The 26,374-nt window shown below is 35.7% G+C and overlaps 1 protein-coding gene across 1 annotated transcript in view; it reads left to right on the top strand.

The window, feature by feature from the left end:
- Positions 1-25,541, top strand: part of B3GLCT (beta 3-glucosyltransferase) — a 49,836-nt gene extending 24,295 nt beyond the window's left edge. The window contains exons 5-15 of the mRNA XM_048295007.1: positions 2,828-2,904; positions 6,330-6,441; positions 8,946-9,082; positions 9,920-9,983; positions 12,537-12,668; positions 13,661-13,730; positions 17,092-17,205; positions 18,852-18,951; positions 19,917-20,036; positions 20,560-20,704; positions 23,900-25,541. Of these exons, the coding sequence (XP_048150964.1) occupies positions 2,828-2,904; positions 6,330-6,441; positions 8,946-9,082; positions 9,920-9,983; positions 12,537-12,668; positions 13,661-13,730; positions 17,092-17,205; positions 18,852-18,951; positions 19,917-20,036; positions 20,560-20,704; positions 23,900-24,067 (1,239 nt within the window). The 3' untranslated portion in view covers positions 24,068-25,541. The remainder of the gene's footprint in view (positions 1-2,827; positions 2,905-6,329; positions 6,442-8,945; positions 9,083-9,919; positions 9,984-12,536; positions 12,669-13,660; positions 13,731-17,091; positions 17,206-18,851; positions 18,952-19,916; positions 20,037-20,559; positions 20,705-23,899) is intronic.
- The last annotated feature ends 833 nt before the right edge of the window (positions 25,542-26,374 follow it).

Genomic DNA, 26,374 nt, shown 5'->3' on the forward strand with positions numbered 1-26,374 from the left:
CAGATGTGGTTTGTAATGGTGAAAACAGTAGTTTCAAGCTAGAATTACCAGTGAATGCAGTACAGGCCATGGATGCATTTGTAGGAGAGTTTTATGAGACAGACAGACACAATGTGTAAGTTACATATCATTACCTTGACTGCACGTGCCCTTCTGCTCCTCAAAGCTGGCACCAGCTACATTTTGCTTTTTTTTCTGTCCTTGTACTGAAGACAGCATAAATAAAATGAATAGGTCAGCCCAGTTCCACTAGATTCAAAGTGAGAATACATGAAATGAGGGAGGAAAAGCAACAGAGATCCTCCAGTATTTTTGAAAGAGGCTGTTTTACCTGCACAGTGTGTTTGAAGCATCTCCTTTATTAAATTAGAATTGATGCATGAGTAGAAGTGAGTGGAAGGAAAGGATCATGCAGGACATGTATTTTTATGTTGTAGAGAAAGAGAGCAGGTTTATGAGAATGTCAGAGAGAAAAGATACCTTGTAAAAGTATTGAATTAGCTCAAGAGAGAGCGCTTTCTCTTTATCCTCACTCCTTTGCTCTGCACAAAGGAAATTGCTGGCTTTTTGTTAAAGAGGAGATAACTGAGCATGTGGTACAGCTACTTAGATTATGTCACTTCATTCCTTTTGCATGGGCAAATGCTGTTTTTATCTAAAATTAATCCAGTTTCAGCCTTCAGTGTGATAGAGACACTGAGTATATTATTATTAACTACTTTTTTCTTTGTCTGGATCCTACTGTACATGAAATGCATGGCTGCCTGCAAATACTAGTGTAACTGCAGGTAAAAATAAATGTTCTTGTAAAGAGAGAGGTCTGCTCTTTTATCTTCCTATCTGCCATTGCAGAAGTAAACATAATTTTACGGTTTTACCATAAACTTATGCCAGAAATAAAAATAAGCATATAAATTAAGTAAATAAAATCAATAAAAATAAAACTATACCAAAGTAAATTTTACTATTCTTACATTTTAGTGAAATACAAGATGTTGAGCATACTGTGACTGAGATTTGCCACTTCCACAAAAAAAACCTCTGAACTTTTGGTTTTTCAGTAAATTGAAAACAAGCAGAAACATATTTGTTAGGTTGGCTTGAACTGGAACCATAAATCAGAAATGCTGATTTTTGAGATGCAGGTGAATATCCTGTTCCAAATTAAAGTTTTGGCATTGTTTCTTTTCAATTTGGGCCATTCCAATAGCATAAATCCTTGTTTTTGTGTAAGGTTAATGCACTCCTAGGAGATACAGTTATTCTTTAGAGCAGTAGTGATGTTTTCTTTAGCATACGAAATTTGGAGGTTTTATGTATTTTTAGGTGCTGTGCTTAACTGCCCTTAAAAAGGATTTAAAGTAAACTTGACAGAGTCAGCAAATAGTGTAAACTTTATCTTAGAGCTTTTCTTAGAAAATAAGTTGTTTTTGTGTTTACATGTGAATTTTATATTAATGCCATCGTTCACGAAAAGCATTCATCCAGCAGGAATGTTTGACATATGCAAGCTGTAAGTGGAAAAGGATTAGGGCCTGGAGAGACAGGTGCACCCCTACGACTCATGGTCCTCTCTCTGGCTGTGGGAACACAGGTCTCCAAATACAGACACACAAAGCCTCCTGCCCAGGAGTTAGAAGTGGGATTTAAGGACAGGACAGACTGCAGTGATCAGTGCAGGGCATGGCCAGACAATTGTCCTGACCAGTAATTTGTTACAAGTGACCAGCTCCCTTTTTCCCCTGTACTTACCAATGTTTTTTTCTCCTTGTCCTGGTTTCAGCGAGGGTGGGGAAAGAGGGGCATTGAGTGAGCAGCTCTTTGGTGCTTAATTTCCAGCTGGAGTTAAACCACCCACCACCTGACCCTTTCCTCTTTCCTAAGCATCTCATGTGAAGTTTTGTGCCAGCCTAAGTTGCTGTTCCCCCGAATCCTGTATTGAGTCCCATGCTCCTGTGGGCAGTAACCCCCTGTCAGACTGTCAGGTGAGCGGGGAACCTCTCCCTTCTCTTAGCTGGTGTCACATCCAGGCAGAATGATGCTGCAGTGGAGGACTGGACTCGTTGATGGAGTGAGGTACTGTGTGTGTATTAAGGGATGTATCTGTATCCAGCTTTTCGCATGTATTACAAATTGTGCAGTTTAGTTTATCAGAAAGCTGTGTTTAAATGGTGGTTTTTTGGAAACTACCCCAGAATGGTAGCTTATCTGCTAGACATTGGGATCTGCCACATCAAAGAGGTTTCAAGTAACAAAAGAGCAAAGGAATTTATGAGAAATATTTTTCTTCGTAGGAAAGCTTCTTTGATCTTTCAGGAAGAAGAAAATGCTGGCTCCTCATTTTGATTTTTGTGTAAATCCATGGGTTTTGTCATGATGTTAGTGTGACAGGTCGAAGCTCAGCTCAAAGTAAAGAGTGTCAGAACTTTCACTTAAGCTGTGTGTAACATGCCTGTCCGATGGAAGCTTTGTAGAATACCGTACATTAATTACTTCTTTACAGTATGGGATTTTATGGTATGACAAGGAGATTACTATGGTATATTGATTACATGGGTTCTTATGCAAAGCATTTAACTTGAAGTCTGTTAGCTTTATAACTAAAAGACAATTAAGAAATTATGAGTTGGAAGAGGCACTATCTCTAAATTGCAGGTCACCTTGTTTCAGACCATCCTAAGTCATCTATTCTTCAGCGCTACTTGCCAGTCAAAAACAATGAAAACTAAGTAGTCATTCCAGAATAATTTTTTAAAGATTAATTGATACTTAGGAAGAAAGTATATATAATTCAAGTTTAATGGGAATTTTTTTATTTTTCTTAAAGGAATTGCCTACAGTTCTGCTTATTCATCAGATCAACAGACATGAAGGTGCATGGACAATATTGCCATTAATGAGAGAGTAAGTGTAATGAATGTCAGTTATTTTCAGAAGTTTTTGTAACCAAGAATATATATATTAGTTACCTCTTTTTTCAGAAGCAAAGTTTTTTAATGAGAGTTGCAACCTTATATTTTAACTTTCTTACTGTACTTCTTTTTTTTTGTGTTTTACAAAGCAGTTTTCTGATAAACTTAACTAAATCAGAGGAACCTATTTTAAATAAAAGAACAGTAATAATAGAATTTAACTGAGCAACTACCTTCCTCAAATCACTGGGCATGTAAAAATTATTAGGGAAGTAAACTAGTCTAAAGAAACAACTTGTTTAAATGTGCATTTTTCTATTTGGTCCCCAGTTCTTATAGTGTAAGGTGTGAAGTGTTACAGAAATTTTGATCTTTCAGATTACTTGACTGAATGGAGTAATTTTTTTTTTTTTGATGTATCATAATAGCTGTTCGGGTTTTTTATTGCTTTTATTGTTTGTGAGAGGTGGTATGTCTCTGTAGTGAGAAGTTGTAGGTTTCAGCATCTTTTTAGATGCTTATATGGCCAATTTTCATATTAGTATGATCAGAAAAGACAGGTCATCTCAAATCTCAAATATGTTTTCTTCTTAGCTTATGCAGATGGCTTCAAGGAAGACCTGCTACATTTATATGGTAGTAGTGGTAGTATCTTGCAAAGTGTCAGGAAACAATGACTTTGTTTCAGAAATCCTCAAGCTCCATGATGCTGAAGACTATCTTTTTGCCTGAAGCTTGCATTTGAAATCTGCAGCCTCTTGAAATTTAATTTAGTTCATGTAATCTAGTAGACTTATTCAGGGTGAGGTTTTCATATCAGAATGATTGCAGGACAGGATATTTTTCCTTCTGCTTTGTGTGTAGAAACATGAAAATAGTGTTTGTATAGTGGCTGTCTTTGAGATATATGTAAACTGTGAAAAACAGCAAAAGAGATTTGAAGTAAATCAAAAAACTGGAAGATGATGTTCCAACTATCAATCATTCTTTTTTTCCCCTGCTTAGCTCCTGTTTCAATGACCTTGCAGTTCCTCTTCTTAATTATTTATGTCTTGGTGATAGGGTTTACAGATATAGCTCTTATAAGATAACAAAACTAAAAGCAAAAATACAAATGCTCATTTGTATGAGAAAGCAGAAGAGAATTCTTTAGAAATCAGAAGAGGAATCTTAAGTAGAGGATTTCCATCTTGAGATTTCTGGAGTATGAGTTTTCTTGTGTGTACTGTTTCACTTAGTACTTTTGGCAAATGAAGACATGGAGCAGTTTGGAAGTATGTTGATGTTTTGAAGCTTTTATTGTTTTGTTTTCTTAATGGACAAAAGAGGAAGAAGGGAGGTCGGCCCATTCTGCAGCAGCTGATGATGCTTTTACTTGTGATATAAGGTGCATCTGTATCAGAAAACTGCTTTTGAAAAAACAGCTTTTCTCAGTCCTGTAGTTGTCAGCATTTTTAAGGAGGTCTCTAAGCAATTATGAAAATTCTTAATTTTTAGTTCTTGGACACACGTTAAGCTGGACAAAATATGTAATGTCAGAAGATACAATCAGTGGATATCTTATGACATAGAATCCTTACTGTGCCCAGAAGGCCTGCTACATTTCTTCTCAGTAACCATGTTCATTCAGCAGAGAAGAAATCCCTTTTTAAGAAATTATCCAAAACAGGATCTTATCTGGATATCTCCAATGGCCCCTTGTAGTCTGAACTCCAAACTTTTCTGCTCTGAGGTCTCAATTAGACTCTCTTGGAGACCTTAAGTACTTAGCCTTGGGAATCATTATATTTGTCCATCAATAGCTAGATGAGCTGATAATTATTTTTGTGAACTTATGTGTGCTGTATTCGCAAGATGCAGTAATTCTTTTTGTAGGGGTCATTCTTGTGTTTTCCCTTTGCACTTCACCCACCTGCTTTCATGTAAATCCACACATTTCTGTCTTGAAGTTCTAGCTGAGCACTAACGTGTGAGAGAAAAGCCTGCAGACTTCACAGGGTATTAAGTACTGTACATATTTAAAAACCTGAGGTGTATCTGATACCCTTTCTGTACTTGTTTGGCAAGTTTTAGAGGGGACAGCTAGGAAGTGTTTTTCCAAATTGATTGTATCTTTTTTGCTTGGCTGAATGGCAGAGAATTGGCTGGATTTCAGTGTTGACTATGCACCAAGTATATGCTTTTATGAGCTGAAAGGATGAATGAGTTCTTCTGGCTACTGTAGTTTAGCAGATTAAGTGTCTTAAGCAGAAAGTAGTGAATAGTCAAATAGTGTTGCAAGACACAGAGGAAAGGTAGCTCAGCAGGAAGATGACTGTCGTGATACTGTAAAGAAAATTAATTCTACCCCAGCCCAAATAATAAGCACAATAACTTGTCCCAGATGAAAAAAGACTGAACTAGTTTAACACCTGGCAACCATCTGGTGCTTCTAGCATGTTATTTCAATACCTGCAGAGGCAGGGAACACATTTTCTAGCTTAAGTTTTCCTCAGATGATGGGTTTGGCTTTTCAAGTGGGTTTTGGTCTTTGGGGTTTATTTTGGGCAAACATCATTCCCCAAAACATAAATGATCCAATCAAACTTTTTTACTTACTTCTGCTGACTTCCATTTCTGCTGGTTTTTTCATTGCTGATTTTATCAGTAGGAAGTGCTGTGGAGAAAGCAGACTGTGATGTTTATAGGTACTGGTTTTCTTATCCCTCTCCTCAGATGATTTGTTAAATTGAATCGATGTAAAAGCCATGCAGAGGAAACTGGACAAATAAAGATTGTAGATTTTTTCCGTTAGGATGTTATTAATTACTACAGCTTTGTTTTGATGAGTAGTGGAAGAATGAAGGTGGGAGGAGCAGAGAAACAAGGAGTGGCTTTTTTCTGAGGGAGTCGGGAATCCTGCATTGAGAGTATTGCTATCTGTGAGGAATCCCTTCAATCTGTACAGTTTCACTGTATTGGAAAAGCTAATGAAGTTCTTAGGTTGGGAATGATCAGTGTCCAACAGCTGTGAGAAAAGCTCTCATTAGGCATTTTGACAGTGGCTGCAATGCTGTCAGACAGCCAATGGTGGGGCCCCTTGGAAGAAGGGGAAGGTAACTTAAACTGCTATCGACGGACGTCAGAATTCATGGGTGGCTATTAGACCTGTACATTTCTGAATGGAAATTCTTTATGTATCTCTGTTCCCTTCTTTCTGGAATAGCTGGTGCTTTATGAATAGGTAGCTGCAGAGTCAGTATCTTTATCTATTCACTGTAGTCCTTTGATGTGTAATTCTAAATCGGTAGTAAAATTTTCTGCTTCTGTGTAAATGAAGAATTGATGGCAAACTATTTATATTTGGGGAATGTGCCTTGAATGTGCCATTTTGGCTATAATCCACCTTATTAGTAAAATGTTTATTTCTTTTTTTAGCTTCTCTGTTACCTATGGTAGGAACTCCTCATGGATTTTCTTCTGTGAAGAAGATACAAGAATACAAGTTATAAAACTGCTAGAAACACTCAGAAGATTTGACAAGTCTAAGGTGAAATAAAAATTTAGATATTTGACTTTTTTTTTGAATGTGATTGAGTGTATTTTGCCAAATGTTGGAAAAGATGTGTCCAAACACCTTAATAGGGGGATGGATTTCTGTTGCTGAGGCTGAGAGCAAGGTATGTAACATGAAGCAGTACAAACACCTGTCTAACTGTCAAAGAACTGTTAAAATCGAGCAGAGAAACCATTTTTTCTGTGAATATGTACCATCAATAAAAAGATGAATGTAGTCTGTTTTGTGGTCCCTTCTCCCCATTTTCCTGTCTGTTATCAATTCTGATTATCGTCAGATAGAATGCCTGATGTTAGTTTGTCTCTGATGTAAAAAATAGTAGGGTGTTTTACTTGCATTCTCTTTCTGATTTGTCTTGGTGATAAGTCTTCTGTACCTATTGGAAAAGAAACAATACCAAAGAAATACCAAACAATACCAAAGAAACAATACCAAAAGACTTGCTGAACAAAATAGAAGCACAGTCACCAAGGAGCAAAGAAAATTTGGCAATGCAACTGACATGAAAGGTGTTAATATTTAGAATTTTCAGTGTTCAGAAAAAAATCACCTTTGTGTCAGTCCTTTGCCTGTAATAAAAGAAGCCAAAATCTTCTGTGTGAAATATGTTTTGCTTCTTTATTGTAATTCTGCTTCAGGACTCACTTTAGCATATTTACTTCTTTTTCAGGCACATGGCCTTGTGGTGTTTTCTCACAATTCTTTTCTAAAATGGTAATAATAATAACAGCAATTCAGAGATCTTACCTTTTAAAACACTTGGTCTTCAAAATGGAGGACTGAATATATTCAGACCTTTGGAATATCCTTTTTTTTTCCTGTTTCAGAAACACCTACTTGTAATTGATATTCTCAGAATAGAAACACAAACATTTTTGTTCTAGATGCTGCCCTTTTGCCAGCTTTAGTGTCTGTCCTTTGCATTACACACAGATTCTAATAAGATAACAAATTACATTCCAACCTGCAATAAAAGGAAAATGAAACATTTTGCTTTTGTACATAGTAATCGTCATCTTAGTGTGGCTGTCCATTCCTTGTATACAGCAGTAGTCCATCAGGCCCAAAATTTAAGCTGAGTTATATCAGAATGATCTCATTCACTATTCATTTTAAAGTCTCAGCAATCTGCATAATCAAAAGTTGGTATACGTTTATCTCATTAAGAGGTCTGCAATGGGCATGTGAATTGTTGATGAATCTGCAGCTTTTCTATGTGGATATGTAGAGATTAGTAACAGAAATGTTGAGACTGATCCAAATGTAGTACTGAATGTAATAATGAGTGAAAACAAATGTTTCAAAGCATTGAGAGTGACTGTGGAGGAATGTTAAGAAAATGACCTGTGTTGATAACCAAGGGCATTACTGACTGCAGGAAAACTAAAAACCAGTGAGGAATCTCTTATTTAGATGAAGACCTCAAGGCAAACGCTCAGATGCTGAATTATACCTGAACATCAGACAACACTTTTTTATTGTGCAGATGAATGAGCACTGGCCTAAAGAGATTGTGAAGTCTCAGTCCTTGGAGGTAACTCATGAGCCATTAGGACATGGTCCTGAGCATTGTGCTTTATAGCTGGACCTGCCTGAGCAGGGGAGGTTAGGCCAGGTGATCCCTAGAGGTCCCTTCCAATCTCAACCCCTCTGTGATGCTGTGTTCCAACAGTAGGTTGATTCAAACTGTGCTTTCATAGTGGAAAACAGCAGCAAGGTTAAACCAAACTGTATGTGCCACTCCTCTTCCTGTCATCCTAGCAGGGTGGTAGACTACAGCCCCAAAGATGTCCAGAATGAATAACCCATGTGGATAGCCAACAATGACTTAGTACCTGTTGATAACTAAAGGGGGTAAAAGATCTGTCTTAAGAACAGTTTGTCTGTGAGAATCCTAAAATGTTGTGGTAGGACAGTGAGGGTGTGACAGCTGAAATCTCTTTTTGAGTTCCCTAGTGTAGAGGAGGCCAGGTGGATGGAAATTCAAAACTGATATGTATGAAGTTCCTGAATACAGTGCTTTGGAGTGTCTTGTCTAGAGAGCTGTCAGTTTGGGAAGTCAAACACTGGAACAGGTTGCCCAGAGAGATTGTGGAATGTATTCAAAACATGACTGGACAGAGTCCTGGGTAACCTGCTTTGGGTGCTCCTGCTTGAGCAGGGGAATTGGACTAGATAATCTGAAGAGGCCTCTTCTGGCCTCAACCATTCTATGACTCTGGGATTCAGTGTTCTTTGAACAAGTGGAATCCAGGGCATATTCTGGAGTTTGAAAATGCAGCCTGTATTTGATTTCAGAGAGCTACCTTTAGTTTAATTTCTTACCAAGTACAATTTTTGTCCAGATTATTTATTGTGAACAATATGCTTCCCTTGTTTTTGTTTTCAGGTTTGCTTTATTCAGCATGAATGCAGTCGTCATCTTCACTAAAAGGATGCTGTAGATGAACAAAATTATTTCCTATATTCCTTTACAGGAGTGGTTTTTAGGTAAAGCATTATATGATGAAGAATCTACAATAATTCACCATTATGCCTTTGCTGAAAATCCTACAGTCTTTAAATTTCCAGATTTTGCTGCTGGTTGGGCACTTAGCATTCCACTTGTTAACAAGTAAGAATTGAATTTTTAATCTCTCCTGTTTATTCTCTGTTGTTTTACATATTCCAAGCATAATTATTATAAACACTTTAGATTTTACTAGTAGACAAGAGTGCAGGAATAGATTTCTGTATCATTGCTGTGCATGTGATTTGTTTTCCTTCACTCTGCCTACATCAACTAGCTAATAGTTGTCCAGTACTAGTTGTTCAAGTAGTTCAATACCATCTTGTAATTTTAAAAATGTATTCTCTCCCAGACAGTGGTTTTATTCTTGGGTTTTAGAGTGTTTGCATTGCCCTTTAGAAGTGTTTCTCCTGCTGTAAGATAGATATTTAATTCAGATTAGACGTTTAGATGCTTTCAAATGAGATTTGAAAAGTTCATAGATTTCAGATGCATCTTTTTGTAGCAAGGATTGATATTCTCATAAATTGAAAGTCCCTAAATACTGTGCATTGCAATACACAAAAAGAGAATATTGTCTGCAGTTTGAGATGCTGATCAATACTGAGCTTCAAATGCACTGCTGCTTTTAATCTGTTGAAAATGTTATGCCAAACTCTCCATCTACTCCAGATGAGAACTTTCTTTTGGTCAGGAAGAGTGTATCAAAATGTGTGTGCTGAAAATTAATACTAACATCAAGACACTGCTCAGATTAAAAAGAAAAAAAAAAGGATTTATATGATAAATATAAGTTTCTTCTTGAGGCAGTAAATACAGAGATGTGATTTATTATTTTTCCCCCATAAGATAGTCAGTAATATCAGCCACACTTTCCTGCATGCACTAGTGATTGATTTTTTTAATATGCTTGATTAAATTTTTTCATCTCTAATTGTATAGGCTTGCAAAGAAGTTGAAGAGCGAACCACTGAAGTCAGACTTTACAATAGATTTAAAGCATGAGGTAAGCAGAAAAAAAAGGTAGAAAAAAGGTCACAAGGTTGTATATTTGAATGTTTTTAAATCATAATGGATGTAGGAGATTATTCTTAAACATTGCTAAAAAGTTTGACTGCAGTGGCATGTTAGATTTCCTTCCTTTAGAATATTGTAATACTTTAAAACTATATTTTAAGCATAGAAAAATCCATTAATAAGCTTGCATTCATAAATGAATGCATACATGGTTCTAAATATTAAGATACCTTCTAAGGACTGCTCTGTAAGGAAAGAGAGAGAATTCCAATTCGTGAACTATAAGCTGAAGTGAGTTTTAGTAGATAAAGATACTTGCCACCCTCATTCACTTTCTGAATCAGACTCTCAGAGCTAAATATGATAGGGTTTGCAGCAAATACTCTCAGGAACCAACCTTTGTGTGAGCAATCAGTGCTGCAACTTGCAGCATGGAAGTCAGGAAGGACTTTTTTTTGTCTCTGGCACGAAACTGTTTCAAAAGGTAGGCAGAAGGTATTTCAGACCAAAAGGAACATGAGAAGGAGGCTCTGAAAGAGTATCTGAGTATCATTTTTGGAAGCTTTTTAATTTTTTCTGCATTTAAAATGTTTGTGCTGTCCAGGGTTTTTAACTGTCACCAAAGTGAACTTCTGAGCCACGGGTGGAAAAGGGGGATGAATCTGGTTTAAGCTTCTGGCCTGAAATAGGAATATGATTAAGATTAAGAATAAGAATAAGGAAGAAGAAGAACAAGAAGTAAGGAAGAACAGGATTAAGGTTTTGGCCTGAAATTATGAGTGACACTGAAGCAATTTTAATTATTTTATTGTTCCTGAAAGTCATCTATAAACTGTTGTTCTGGTCCAGAAAAAAATCCAACTTTACATAAAACTGCTGCTGCTTTTTCAGATCTTGTAATGGTCATAAACCCCCTCATTTACTACATAAATCTACAGTGTGTTTATATACTATAGATTTGTAGCATATTTAAATTAATTTGGTTTTGTGCAAAACCACTATTTTACATAGTTTCCCCTCATTGACTGATGTATTTCTCAAAAACAATTGGATCCCTCTCAGCTTTCATTTTGCTGTGAGAAACAAGACAAGAAGCTGGTTTTTTCCTCTTGTTAATTTTTCTCAGTGCAAGATTTTGGGCTTCACAAAGTCATTTTATTTTAATTTTTTTTTAAAGACAAAATAATTCATACATTCCCAGTATTCCAGTCTACCTCACCATTAACAAAGTCTCTAAATACAAAGTCATAAGAAAAGATCATTAAGAGACATTCCTTTTATGGGCCACAGATTGCTTAGTAAAAAAACAACTGATCACTCAACCAACAAAATGGCTTCTATCCACTTATTATTCTGTAGCAGGTCTTTGCATATGTTTCATTTCAAATTTATTGCCTTTGATAACCTGCTTCAGCCCTGTAGTTATTCTTTCTGTGCAGTCTCATGTCTCCCTAGAGACAATTCCATTCCCTCTAATTTATTTAATAAATCACCATCTTCTCCATCTTAAACCATTTTTATATCTATGCTCTTCTTGTGTGAATCAAGATTGACAACAAATCAAAGAATATAATCTGTTGTTCTTAATGATTGTGTGTAATGTTTAAGTTTATAAGAAATATTTTCGTTTGACACAGTCCTAATAACATTTGCCTGCAGTCTTTGATATTTTGTTGTGCTTTGCATCCTTTTTATTATTTCTTTTTTGTTTGTTTTACCCTATTACTTTCCAAGTCCCTATTTCTTATATCCATAACATTTATATCACTTCCATATCTTGCAGATGTGGTAAAGTATTTTTTGTTGTGCTGCTGCTCATTTGTAGGTTGTTGCTTAGACTTTTTGTAACTGTACAATATACAGCATATTCCCTGGTGCCTATTCAAAGCTGGAATTGAGTAACAGAATTTTTTGTGATGTACATTAGATTTGAACTAGGATTAAGACTATTTTTGTCTTTTTATTATAAATCTGTTTCCATTGTTTTTAGTAACCCTGTGTCATACTGTGCTACAACCCAAAATAGCACTCTAACCTCACCTCTGAAATAAAATAGCTTCACACCATTCTAAGGCTTTCTATTGAAGATTTCATTTTTCAGTGGGAAATTTTAGCATATTGTGAATTTTTGTAAATAATTCATGATCAGTTTCAATTGTCAAATATTCTTTGTGGTCTAGGAGCATTGCTGCTTTGTGTGGGTTCATGTGATAGACATTAATTCTGAATGGCTGAATTCCAAACTAATACAGGGTCAATTGGTTAAAGGACCCAGGAGCATAACTAGTGTTCTCTGTCCTTCCAGTCACAGGGAATGATGAGGGAAGAAACAGGAAGAGCCAACAGCCAATACCTGGCTCTGAGTGTGGTGCCACAGGCAGAATTTGGAGGAATTAGTTAATCAACTAAGGGACAAATCTGCTACACCATCCCATGTTCTTCACTTTTCCTCTTAAGTTTGTCCTGTAATGTGGTTTCTTTGTACGCCCTGAAAATTTTTATCTAGTTTAATTACTGATATAAATGTTTCCAATTTTGGTAGATTGCCCTGTACATTTGGCAGAAAGGGGAAGGACCACATCTTACTCCAGTACCTGAGTTCTGCACAGATGATGTGGACTCGTATAAGGTTGATCACTGTGCAACAACATTCAGTAATTTTCTGCCACTTTGTGTAAGTACAATATTTTAAATACCATTTGCTTAGTAGAAGTAAAATTCGTACTAAAATGCATAATACTTGAGTTCAAAAATCTCAAAACTTGAGAAAATATTTTTCAGTAAGCTAAAAAAAACCCTGACAAAATAGTTTATTCTGGCATTTATCTGGGATGTATTTTGGATATGCTTTCAGGCTTCCGTGGCACAGGAAATTTCCTGGCAACTGATATTGCATATGCTTTAATGAGTCTTTGTACCACAATGTTTGGTTGGCACATGACCTATAAATTATTTATCCTTACACTCCTTACACAGTCAGAGACTGAAGTATAGATGATACTTTTTTTTTTTTTTAATTTCCCTATGGATGGGAATCTAAAACTTGTTCAGGCTAAAGATAAAATGCAATATAGTATTTGGTGCCATCTCTTCCACCTCTAGGAGAATACATTATTGTTTTATGAGTTATGTGTAGATAGAGGCCAAAAGTGTTCCGTGCTTCCAGGAGAGCAAAACTCTTGGTGCCAAAAAGGATAAGAAATCAAAGTGGTCAAATGGTTTATTACAGTTGAGGAAGTTCAAAGACTTCTAGTGTGTAGCATGTAAGCTGGTTTTTCCAAGTGTGAGACAACTTGTGTTCTCATAGTGACTAATTTCAAAGAAATTAAGAAAACATTGTATTTCAGATGAATCATTCTTAGTTCAACAAGTTCTTCTACTCATGGTCTTTCCCTAATGATCCGTGTTTTAGTTCACGTTAGAGTACTGCATCAATGGAAAAAAATTTCCAATAATGTTATTTCAGGAATTTTAAACAACCAATACCTTTTTTTTCAAGAGACACCAGGAAGTACATTTCTATATCACTAGAACACTATTCTGCTTGATAGGCTATAATATGAAAAGATATTTCCTGTTTTATTATCTGTATGCACATACATATCCTATAATATACTACAGGCACAGCCTGCACTTAAAAGATTAATTTTTGTTCTGTTCATATAGGGAGAGCCAGTGAATAAAGAAGATGTTTTTGTTGCTGTAAAAACATGTCGAAAATTTCACGGTGACAGAAGTAAGTTGCTGGCCGGTCAAGGTAGTAGTTCTATGCAATAAAGTTCATAAAATGAATATTTCAAAAGCAAGCTGATATATGCTGTCTCTGTAGCTCTTGGGACTAAACGTTTGCAGAATCGACTGGGAAACAGGAAAGTCTTGGAATTATAAACAGCTTATCCTTCAGATGGAATCTTTTTGCTGTTCAGAGTCCTCAGAAGTGCTGTGAAACATTCAAGATAAAAAATTGTTTCATCATTAGTCACTGTTGGCAAAAAACTTGGAATTGAGTACCTACATTTAAATATGCATAAAGTTAGCTTATATTGTTGTAAATTGGAACTGTTGCAATATGAATTAATACAGCAGCTATTAATATCCTTCAGTGAGTTTCCCCCAGATAATTGCTTCACTTCTCTTCTTTGTACTAGCAGTGGCAATTGTGCAGCTCTTTGATGGCTGATTTAGAAATTTGAACAAGCTAGAAGGTCCCTCATCTCCTTCCTTTTGTCCTGCCCTCCTCTCCAGTAAAAGATGGAGCAGCTTATGCTGTCTGTCATCTTGCTTCTAGCTGTTCCACATGCACGTGTTTTTTATAATGATTGGAATGGGAAAATTTGTGCCTTCTAGGAATCTGGTCATATGTAGTACTTTGTCCAACCAGCAGCCCAGATCAAGAGTGTGTGAAGCACTGTGGCATGTTCCATCTGAAAATTGTAGTGTTAAACAAGCTGTGATAGTCACCATGCTAAAAACAACAAACAAAAAAAGTAGCTTTTGACAAAACAAAATTGACTGTCCTGTAACTGGAGTTCACTGAAGAGTTCTCCTTCCTGGATCCATGTTAATTTTTTAACATCAAAATTTAAAAAAAAGAAAAAGAAAAAAAAAAAAACCCCAACCTAGAAAGTCAGAAAGTAACTTGAGGCCTCAAAAAGATAGCATAAACATCCTTCAAGAAACACCTGTTGAAGACTGAGGAAAATTCTTGAACTTTCCTCACAGCTTCCAGTGTTATGCAATAGAGGATAATCTTACTCCAGATTTTGAAAGATTAATGGATGCCAGCTTCAGAGAGCTCTTTTTACCTGGTAAGTCATTCTTTATTGTATGCCAAAAACTACATTAATGCAGCACCAAGGCTTGGAAATTGATGTGCTTTTAAAAGCAGCTAAATTTTACCTCAGAATTTACTTCAGATACAACTCTCCTTCTTACACATACCATCTGTAGTTATAAAAGAAATTTTCAAGACTGCAAACATGCATTAGGGTTCTAGAAACAGCAGAAATAAAATGTCATTAACAGCTTAGAGCTGACCTTTAAATATGTCTAGTGGTATTAAAACCTTGGTGTGATCACAAGTATTAATACATATTGATAAATATTTGCATTGTCGTCTAGTCCAAAATTTCAAATTGTTTTTTTTGGAAGAAACAATTTGCTAGAAATTACAAAGTATTGTGGGATTCAGTTTACAATAGACATTAGTCTGCCTGGTGACATTTCCATCAAGACAAGCAAAGGAAAGACAAAGATGCTTCAGCTAAAACCCCCTTGCCAGACCTTTCAACTGAGGTGAGACTCAAGTCCTTGCTTCAGTGAACTTTTCTTCATTTATAGAAGGAGGGGGGATTCCACCAAAGAAATAGAAAGGCTCAGTCTGTAACAGCAAATATTTCTGTGTGTTAAAGAACCCTGCTGAGTTTCAGGTCCTTGTTTGAAGAAAGGTAAAACAACCTTTACAGGTGCATCTCTTCTGCGAGGGGAAGGTTGGATGCTCGTGTGTATTTGAGATGCTTCTGCTCTGGGGCCTCGTTTTCTGAAACCTTTTGGTTTTGTTCTTCTGGGAAACATTTTTAAGTAGAACATTTCCACAGAATAAGAAAATAATTTCCTGCCTCTACATTTTTTTTTTTGTACATAATTCCCTTTGGATTTTTTAATGAAAAAAATGAGAACACTTTTACTTTTCTTTAAGAACTTTGAAAAGCAGTATGGACCACTTCAAAATGCTACAAAAGTGATTTTTTTTTTCTCCAAATATGGGAGCCTTTCTGTTAGTGCGCTGAATTCTTATTACTCTGTCTTAACACTAAAATGAGCTAAAAGGTAACTGTTATCAAACTGGCTGTTGGCCAATCAATAATAATAGATCCTGTGTACTCAAGAGTAGAGGGAAGTGAGCAACTAGGTAGGCAACAAACTTCAAATTAGGTGATGGATGATTTTAGCAGGGGGCTAAAATGAGTTGTTCGCAAACATCAGAAATGTACAGCAGCAAAGGGAAGTTACATAAATATTCCTCCATTTAAAGCACTACCTGCTACCAGTGAGACCTCCTGGATGGTGCCAGAGAACATAAAGCAGAGAAACTAACAGCAGAATGCAGTGTTTCAGAGTACTTGCTCATCTAAGGCCTGAACTCCTCATTTTTAGGATGGAAGAGAGACCCTTATTTCAATCTGATGGATTTCTTCTAAACACCCTGCAGATGGCTGGATTTTTTTTTGTGTGTGTGTGTTACCCGTAATTTATTCACTTCTGGATGTAATTTAAACACTCGTAGCATCATTACTAGAATTTTGTGTGATCAATTTTAAATGTTGATGTGAAATGGCAAACTAGTGAGAAAAAGGTTGCTCTTTTAGAGAAGCATTAAGAAATCCTCCTTTGAATAGAATCTCCATGGGATCAAAATTGATTGTATTATATTTATAAACTATACAAATGCTTCTTATTTATAAATGAAACAATAAATATTTATACATTTGTAACAGGAATGGTTATAAAATGCCCTGTGTGTGTCTCCAGAGACAGGTGCTTTTGAGCATTAATATGATGTTGCTGTCAGATGGGATGTGTATAACACAAGTGTAGTATTTCAAAAGGTACATTTGGTCTGTTTCTGATTCAGAATATGTGATACACTGTACCGTTGGATTAAAATGTGGCATTTCAATACTGGAAGAAGGACTGATCTCTAACAGTGTTTGTGCTGATGTGTGCTATGAATCCTACCATAGCAAGTGTAAAAGTATTCCATGCTTTGGTTAGTCAAAATGTAAATATCACAGTTTTTAATTACTATTATGAATAATAGTTTTATGAAACTATACTCATATTTTAATAGAATTTTTTTATTATTTAAATAAAACTGTCCTGACTGGCTTTCATAAAAATGTAAAATTTTTTTCTCTCTAAATGTTATAGGAAAGAAAATAGAATGAACATTTAGAATCATGCTGCTGTATTTGAAGCAGCATTTTATTACCATGTGAAGGAATGTGGCTAACAAGAAGTGCTTAACATGAATATTTGGATCAAGTATCTATTTTAATCAAGTTACTTGTGTTTGAACGTCAATCATTCTTTTGCAGTACCAGTTGTAAAGCAGACTTGGGAAAGAGAAGCTGCCCTTATTGAATACTACAGTGATTATGCAGACATCTCCATTCCTACTATAGATTTAGGCATACCTAATACTGACAGAGGTGAGATGTTGACTGTTTGTCAGTTTTGCACAAATGACTGACTGAAGAAGTGAAGTTTTATGGATGATACGTGTCTTTCATGTCAAGTATGTCATTTAGAAATTCTGTATTTCTCTAGCACATATGTGCAACCTAAACTAAAAGAATGCTCTTGACACAGGAAATGGATGGAAAATACATTCAGAGTCCCCCTGTGTAGTTAACATGTTCATTTTAGCAGAAACCTAAATACTGAGATTATGAAAGCATGGTATACTGATATACTGCAAGAGGAAAAACAAATTGCTGTTATTACTTGGGGTAAGAGTAATAACTCTACAGTTATTGATGATTTTGTGTAAGATCATCAACAGTGAAGAAGTCATAAATTTATTTCAAAAGATCTCAGGCGGTGCCAACTGGTTACTGAGCATAAATTACATGCCATATGGTATTCAGATATTATATGCTGGTGCATAGCATGCCTTGATTTAAGCACAAAAATTAAATGTTAAGATTGAAACATCTTTTTATAGCAAATAATAGGCATTTAAATTAATTTACTTTGTGTTTGAATACAAAAAAGGCTATGGATATGATGGCTTTCTTGAGCTTACTAGTTTTGATTTTTTCTTTCATTTGATACATCGTTCTTAGGCTCATAGCCTATATGTATTACCTTCTGAATTACAGGTGTCCAGGCAGTGGCCTGTTAGCCTTATCTGGCCCACTAGGTCAGTTGTTCTGACCTCTGGGTTATTTCTGCCCCTTTTTTCTGTCTGTTAAAGGCAGAGAAAGGATAGGCAGGGATTTCTGTGTGCACAGGGACATGAGCAAGCAGTGAGTGTTTTCAGGAGGCAGCAAGCTTGTGGGGCACATGTGGATCATTTGTAGAAGCCATGCCCAGTAGTTCTAGTCATGCCAGGGAGCTTCCATGTTTTGTGATAGAATATAATATAGAAATCTTGGCTTTAATATTGTAATTGTTCTCATATCAGTCTGCATTAAGTTCACCGTTTCAGAAAATCACCAAAGTGAGGACTTCCTTCATTTCTTAAGCATAGAGTTACTGCATTTTGTCACAGAATATTTTAACTGGAAGTGGCTTCAAATACAATTTATTTTGAATGATTGTTTAGTAAATGTAATATTGATATCTAATTACATTAGATAATCAACTGTGATGAATAAAGACTGACTGAAATGAGATTTGTCCGAGATCTAAAGAAGATTCAGTAGAGGTCTGAAACTTCTTGTTTATCATGTCCTGCTTATTCTGAACAAGGGTGTTTCACTTCTCCACTCCTAGCAAAGGGTGTCTTACCTCTGAACTTCATTATAATCTTGTGATAAATGTTGAGACCTTTCCTTAGAGGCAGTGATCAGGACCTGAGTTGCCAATGACGAGTACAGTAGATTAATATACATTTAAATATTTCTATAAAAGCAATGGATCTGCCTGATGCATCATGAAATGCTATGACAGTATCTTGGAGTATTTTGCAGATCATGTTTCTATCATAGTCTTCTCATTTTTACAACTCTTTTAATTAAATTAAGAGTAGCAGTTTGTCCAACAGCTTGACAGATAGCTGGAATAAAGCTTGTTTTTAATTTAATTCCTATTTTATTTAAGTGTATATTCTGTTAATTTCTCTTTTTCTCAGGTCACTGTGGGAAAACTTTTGCCATTTTGGAAAGGTTTTTGAATCATACTTCTCCCAGAACCCCTTGGTTAGTTGTAGTGGATGATGACACACTGATAAGGTATATATTGCATTACTTCAGGAGTTACCACTGTTCATGTCAGTAAGAGATTTAGCAATATTCACCTGTTCTTTATTTAAGTGATACAGCTATTTTATTAGTTATGTAGCTTTATATTACTTTAAGAAAAAAAATTGTCACTTTCCATCAGTATTCTTTTAATGGATATTAAAAACAATATTGTAACTTGGTTAAAACTGTGCATATCAGTGTTATCATGTAATCATATAGTCTGAATACACCACATTTTGTGATTCCTCAGTATAGGTATGTTTGAGCTGAGGGGGTATAGTCATTTGCTAATACCCTTTCTAAGATGTGTTTCTCACAGAAATGTGTCAGAAGAAAGGTTTCATAAGCTCAGGTCAGTTGTCTGAGCTACCCAGAATGGTGTTCTGGAACTTGCCTTGGTTCGAAAATTAGATCCCATTCTCATAAAATCTGACACTGCAGTGAAAGCAAAAAAGGCACAGTGATCAATGAGCAGGATCACATGGTTAGGAACAGTGGTTCAAGACAGTACTTTACATTAAATCATGTGACAGAAGAAGTAGGGTGTAACTGTGGATAATGCAATATTCATATAACTAAACCAACCCTTTTTACTTTTCAATTTGTAGATGTTCACAGATAATTTGCAAAGATCTTAACATTGCTTGGAAAGTATAATTTCATGTTTTCTCTGAGATGGGATGCAGTTTTGCTGACAAACTGCCTACTTCAAAAAATGTTTTAAGCTAATTTGTTCATGATTTGACCAAATTCAGCAGTCATATCTCATAGTAAATAACCCATCATAAATTTCTGTTTAGCAGTTTGTATCTCTGGGGGAGTTTTTTTGGGTAGAATTTCTGAATTTCTCCTGTCATCATTGTGCTATTTAATAGAATGCTGTTGAGGGTAGCAATGTCTGTTCCAAAATGAATGTTTACAAGATTTTTTATTAATGGCTTTTCATATTATAGTATCTTCAGACTGCGAAAATTGCTCAGCTGCTATGACCCAAATGAACCAGTATTCCTTGGCGAGCGTTACGGCTATGGCTTGGGAACAGGAGGATACAGTTACATCACTGGTGGAGGAGGGTAATCTATTTAAGCTGCTACTGAGATCTACATTAGTTCCTGTTTTGAGTGCAAATGTTCTAAATTACAACACAGATCACTTTCAACAGAAACAGTGATGTTTTCCCCAAATGTCTGCAATTCACCTCACACCTTCTGTGTAGTGACACATGCTGGTCACGAGTCCCCAACTCTTCTCTCTCACGTTTGAGTGAGATTGAGGAGAATATTCCTTTTGAGTCCAGGCCAAATTTAGGAGGAATTATCTGCAGTAGTAGAAATGGTGGGTAGCTAAGTTGTTGTTGGAATAACAACAATGGGTATAATTGGTGTAATTAATTTTCAGTATAAAAAGTAATTATCTTTCAGAAAATGCCTCTGGCATTTGTCCGTTCTGACCCCTCAAATTTTGAATTTCAAATATGTTGTATTGGAGGGCTACATTTGGTCTTGCAGTTTAAAATAATTTAGCAATATTTATTAATTACAATTATTTGGTGTCTTTAGTAGTTTTATACATTTCATGTGCTTTTTTTAAATTCAGGATGGTTTTCAGCAGAACAGCTGTTCAGAAGCTGCTTGCTAGCAAATGCCGGTGTTACAGCATGGATGCCCCTGATGATATGGTCCTTGGAATGTGTTTCAGTGGCTTAGGAATCCCTATAACACACAGTCCACTTTTTCATCAGGTCAGAGAGCTATTTTTGAGTATTAAAAATGTATTTCATTTTCTAAGTATAAAACAGTCATAAATATTCAAACTCGATCAATATGTAATAACACTAACCAAGATGATGCTGCTGCTTTACCTTGGTTCCCAGCAGAACAAGACTGATCAAATAAGAGCATTCTCATACCATGGATTACTACAATACTTTGCTAGTTGATATGATATTTTAGCTAATCTATAACTATATTTTATTAAAGATGCAGTCAGAGGTGAGAATTTTGAAAAACAAATAGAATTAGGAGCCACATGCTTTGAATAGTTGTCATATGTCCTCTGAAGGAAAAAAACCTACAACAATAATTTTTTCTTCAGGTAATGGAGAACTAACTGTAAAATTTTTCAATAAATCTGCCTGCTCTACTTACCTAATTTTTCTATTGATTCAGTATTTACTATTCTGAACTATCTCATTAGTGAAGATTTAAAATATGAAAATATTGGTTTTGTGGTGGATTCTGAAGAATGGTATAAATATGATAAATTGCTCTATGCTAGCACATGGGAAAGAGAGCTCACAAAACATAATTTTCATGTGAGTTTGGGAGAAAATGGCTGGAGTAGATTTGAATTTTGTTTCTGTCTTCCACAATATTTAACAAGCTAACTGTAGTGCCACAGTGGAAAACATGATGCATTGAGGCCTATAGAGATTTTCTTCCTTGTAAGCCAAGTAAACCAAATTTTTCTGTGGTATGAACAAGAAGCACTAAAGATTTTTTTCCCAAACAGTGCACAACTTTTTTAAAAATCAGCATTTAAATGAGTGTAGCATTTGATGTTTTTCAGGTGTTGATCTAGTTGAAAAACTGGGAAGACCTGCGTACCTGAATAAGAGCTGAAAATAAGATAATAAGCGACTTGAGAATTAGTAAATTACCATGTCGTTCAAAGTAGCTGTCAGTGGAGGGAGGGAGTTTCTTATTTAAATTGTCATCTTTTCCTATGTTAAGATTACATTTCTCATTACATTTACTATTTAGAGAAGTGGGAAGACTGAGAACACACTGTTCAATATTTTAATTCCCTGTCCGTGTAAAGAAATCATATCTGTTTACTCTCCTGTTTTGTTTATCATTGCTTACTCCTTTCAGTACAGAAAGAAAACAAGTCATGCATATTATAAAATCAGCAGTTATTGAATAATTTGTGCTTGAAGAAGTGTTAAAAAAACCAAAACAACAAACCAACCTAATTAAAGCAGAGTCAGAACAGAACTCATTTTCTAAATTTGTAAGAATGGTCCTTATTAAAAAAAAACCAAAGAACTTCCTTGTAATCTTTAATAGTGTGCATTTGATACTGAATCACTTTGAAAGTGAAATCCTAGGAGTTTGATTTTCCACACAGAAAATTGCACTTGACTTCTAATTCATCTTTACTGTTACTTATAACAAATTCTAATTAAACATCCCTCAAACAAGAGTTAACCCTTGGGGGAAAACCACTGAATAAAAATTGGATGTGCTTGTTCTACAAATTCCACTATTGTGAAAAAAATATTTTAGAAATGAGAAAACCAATTTTGGATTTTCTGTCAACCAGAAAATAACTTCTTAAGGACTTGAGTGAAATATTATGATGTGTGATGTCCCTTGAAGTATGTGAATCTAAAATTGTACTGAGATGGATTATGAAAGAGAAGCAAAGATATCTTCATTCTTGGAAAGTCTTATGATGTGTTTGCTCACTCTTACTGGTTTCCTGCTGCCTACTTGCTGAGTTAGATACATACATATTCTGTAACCTGTGCCAGAGCTTTCTGACATGATAAGACTCTTAAAGAGAACAGGAACCTTCCCATGTCGAGAAGCAGCCAGAATTGTGGTCTTAAATATGAAATCGGGGCTAAAGCAATATATTTGGCTTTTCTAGAATACCAAATACAAATTTTAGTTAAAAAAAAAAAGTTTTTAGAGCAGATATCATTATTTTAGAATTATCAAAACACCAGAATTGTGTCTATAGCTTAATAATAAGCTGATTAATTTTCAAACAGCAAAAATCTTTGGTCTCAGTTGTGTAAAAACTCTCTCTATCCAAAATAAATTCTTCAGGTTCTTGAAACCCAAACGTTCTTCAAAGTGTTTTTCAAAAGTTGTGAGGGATATAGGTTCCCTCTTGATTTCTCCAGTGGAATTTTTAAAAATAAGCACTCTGTCATTTAAATATCAGGATAAAAATACCCATAACACCAACAACACATATTCAGATTTCATAATGTCAAATTCTGTTGCCTAATTTTATGACTGTGATGTATACAGAACTGCATAGAGAATTCATAAATACCACCATAAGTAGGTGAAGCATGCAGTATTGAATCAGTTACCAGCTTAGGCATCAAATCAATTATTTGTTATCCAAATCACTCAATTTTCCTCTTGTTTGGGTTTTTTTTTCCTTAGATATAAAACACAAAAGTTTGCCTTCCATGCATTTTTCTTTACAAAAACTCCAGTGGCAAAAATGTAGTTGTTTTTCCAGGGACCACTACGGGTGGGAATTGTTTATGTAAAGGTGCATTTATGTGCCACTGAACTGCCAGAGAAAATGAAATACATGTGGTGCATTAGGACAGCAGCTGCATCTTGTAGCTGTGTTGTAATTCTTTCTGGTTTGATATAGCCTGATAAAGAACAACAACGCAGTTTTCTGGCACCACAATGTATCCCATGTTTGGAACTTTTACCTATCATAAAACTCCATGTATTTTGGCTGCTTATGGCCTTATTAGGAGCCTACAATCACAGTGGCAGTGCTGACAACTGTCATTAGAAGGAGGAAGAGAATATTGTTTAAAATAATTTTGTCATTATTGAGCCAAAACTGCATATTTAAAAAGATTCCGTACCAACTACACTGTTTATTGCTTGACTGCATAGATGGTGGACATTTCATATCCCGAGAAATAGGGCATATTAAATATCAGTGTACTTCATTCCTAGCATGATGGCTCCAGTGTGAGTTGAAGATGTAAACTAATGCCTTGTCAATTGATTTAATAGAACGATGTAAAAACCTCCTTGTTACCATCTTGAGTATTTTGTCAGTGCCACATTGTTCTGTTACAGAGGCCATTGAGCAGTGATACTTTCTCTTTTTAAAATTATTATTGATCATTAAGTACCAGTGCTTTTGCTTCTTTCTTCCATCTTAGGCAAGGCCGATGGACTACCCAAAAGATTACCTTTCTCACCAAATTCCAGTATCATTTCACAAGCATTGGAATATCGATCCAGTGAAGGTGTATTTCACATGGCTGGCACCAAACACAGAAGAGTCACATAATGGAAAAAAAGTTGGATATAACAGAGAGGATTTATAAGCAGTAGAAGAATGTAAGTGTTAATTACTGTTCTACAGATGAGGGACAGTCACTACTGTGATTTTTGGTTTGTTTTCATGTTGTTCATCTGTTCATGACATGGGAAGTCAGTGTTTTGTTCCTGTTGCTTGCATCCCTTCAGAACAATGGAAGAAGGCACTTAAATGACTTTAGGATTCTTTTCCTCCACTTGGTTTCTTTTTAGAATGTTTCTGGGCTTTATATACCAATGAACTTGACACACATTTAAGAGTCTTGTACAACTTCACCTCTGTTCTGCTTTGGACTTGGTTCAGACAGCATCAATTTACATTTCCTTCCTTTGCTCTCTCAAAAGCTGAAGTTATTTATTTGGGAGCCTAATACTGAATAAGTGTTGAACATCTATTAAACATCATCTCTCACTGACTTACAGAAAACAGTTCTCTAAAAGGTTCTGGAACAGTTTCTCGATAAATCGTAGAGGACACTTGACTTTTTTTCTGTGACCAGGAGCTAGATTGTGTGAAGGCTGTGCTCCTTTATGCTCATTGCAGTTAGAAATACTGTAGTTTCCTGGAGTAGTTGGACCAGGCACGAAACCACTGTTGTACCTTTTAAGTTTATTGGCACTTCTGTGGAATGCCATGTACAAAATGGAAAAAAAGGTTAAGGACAGGGATTTCTTAGGTGGCCACGGGAGGTCACTGTGGCTCCTTTAGAAACCTAAGTCACTGTACATCAATCTGGCAAATATAAGAGTGACTCTTAAGGATTTTGGCAGAACTAACACTTCAGTATTTCCGATGTGTGCATTTCAATAGCATATGAATGCCAGCTTTAAAAATTTTGTAGTATTCCTAATTTATATCATCAGGATAAGTAATTTTATGCATACAACATGTAAAGTGTGATTCATATTTAAAACTTTCTTGACTTCTTTTTAGTAATTCAGTTTTGTAAGAATGTTTGTACAAAAACTGGCTATAGTATGTTCTAAACTCATTTTTATATTGTAAAACTGCTTGTTTTAAAATGACAGTATTTGGCACCTGTATGCTGTCATTTAACTTGGCTTGCTATATTGTAACCAAATACAGGGTCTTAAAGCCATACTGCTGAAGTAATTTGTGTTTTTGTTTATTTTAGTAGGTTAAAAATTGATTCCACTCTAAAGAAAAGCAATACTTGCTCTAGAGTTGAAGTAGGGGAGCCTCGGTAATTACCGAACTTGTATAAACATTTGTTTGTGAATGCAGCTTGTGGGTTTCTAAGCACTGAATAGCAAGCACGTATTCATAACAGATTCAAATTCTGATTAAGAAAGAGCAATCCGTGTTATGTCTTTTTTTCTTCCCACTACCAGTGCCTTAAACAGTAGACATTTTACTGATACCAGGACTATGTTCTCTGATACCATTGGTGAATTGTTAATTATGTTTACTGTTTAGAACTGTGAAAGCTGAAAGCTGAATAAAAGCATTCTTTAACCTTTTGTGCCTCCTTCCTCTCTGCGAGCCAAGTACAGGATTCTTTAAGCACCAGTGAAATAAGTTCATCACCTTAATTGTGTTCACTGTCAGTTTTATTAAAAGGCGGCTTAATCTTTAGGGTTTTTTCATGTTCTATCCTGACCTCCAGATTAGGTCAGTTTTCAGCTTCTAGTTTTGTGCAAATGGAAAATGGTGTTTCGATGAACACCTCGTGACTAGGAGCCTTGCTGCTGTCACAAAACACATGTCACTATCAAATTCCCCACAGGTCTTGCAATGCAGTCCAATCAGGTTCAACTTCCAACTGGTGATATTTAATCTCTCTTGGGCCCTGTGGAGGCAGACTAGATCAACAAAAGATGATTTGATTTGGGTCCAGGCTGTGTTGTGCCTGTAGACTGCTTATTTAGATGTTGGAAGTCACTGACTCGTTGATTGATTGCTTGCTTGACTTTTACTTCTGGTTTGACAAATGTAGTAGTAGCTATCCTAAAGTCCATCTTTTCTCTTGCTGTTAGCCCTGGTTTTACTGCAAGGTTTCTGGAGGTATTAGTAAGCATTAGACTTCTGATTTTAGTTTCCATAGTTTTGAAAGCAACAAAGCCATAATTTGCTCAAGTATTTTGCCCCCAGAACTCTGACTTTTGAGACACTGCAGCAGCATGACACAAGTGACCTTTTGGTCCACCAACTAAATAAGATTTTTTCAAGCAAAGGATCACAAAGAGTTTCCATAAACAAGATATGAAGCCTTGTATGTGAACTTTAGTTTTAGAAGACTCAGGATGACTGTTACTAGCTGAAAGCTAAGGACAAAACTGTGTGTTAATGAGCC

The sequence above is a fragment of the Corvus hawaiiensis genome, chromosome 2, assembly GCF_020740725.1.
Source record: "Corvus hawaiiensis isolate bCorHaw1 chromosome 2, bCorHaw1.pri.cur, whole genome shotgun sequence".
Taxonomy (NCBI): Eukaryota; Metazoa; Chordata; class Aves; order Passeriformes; family Corvidae; genus Corvus; species Corvus hawaiiensis.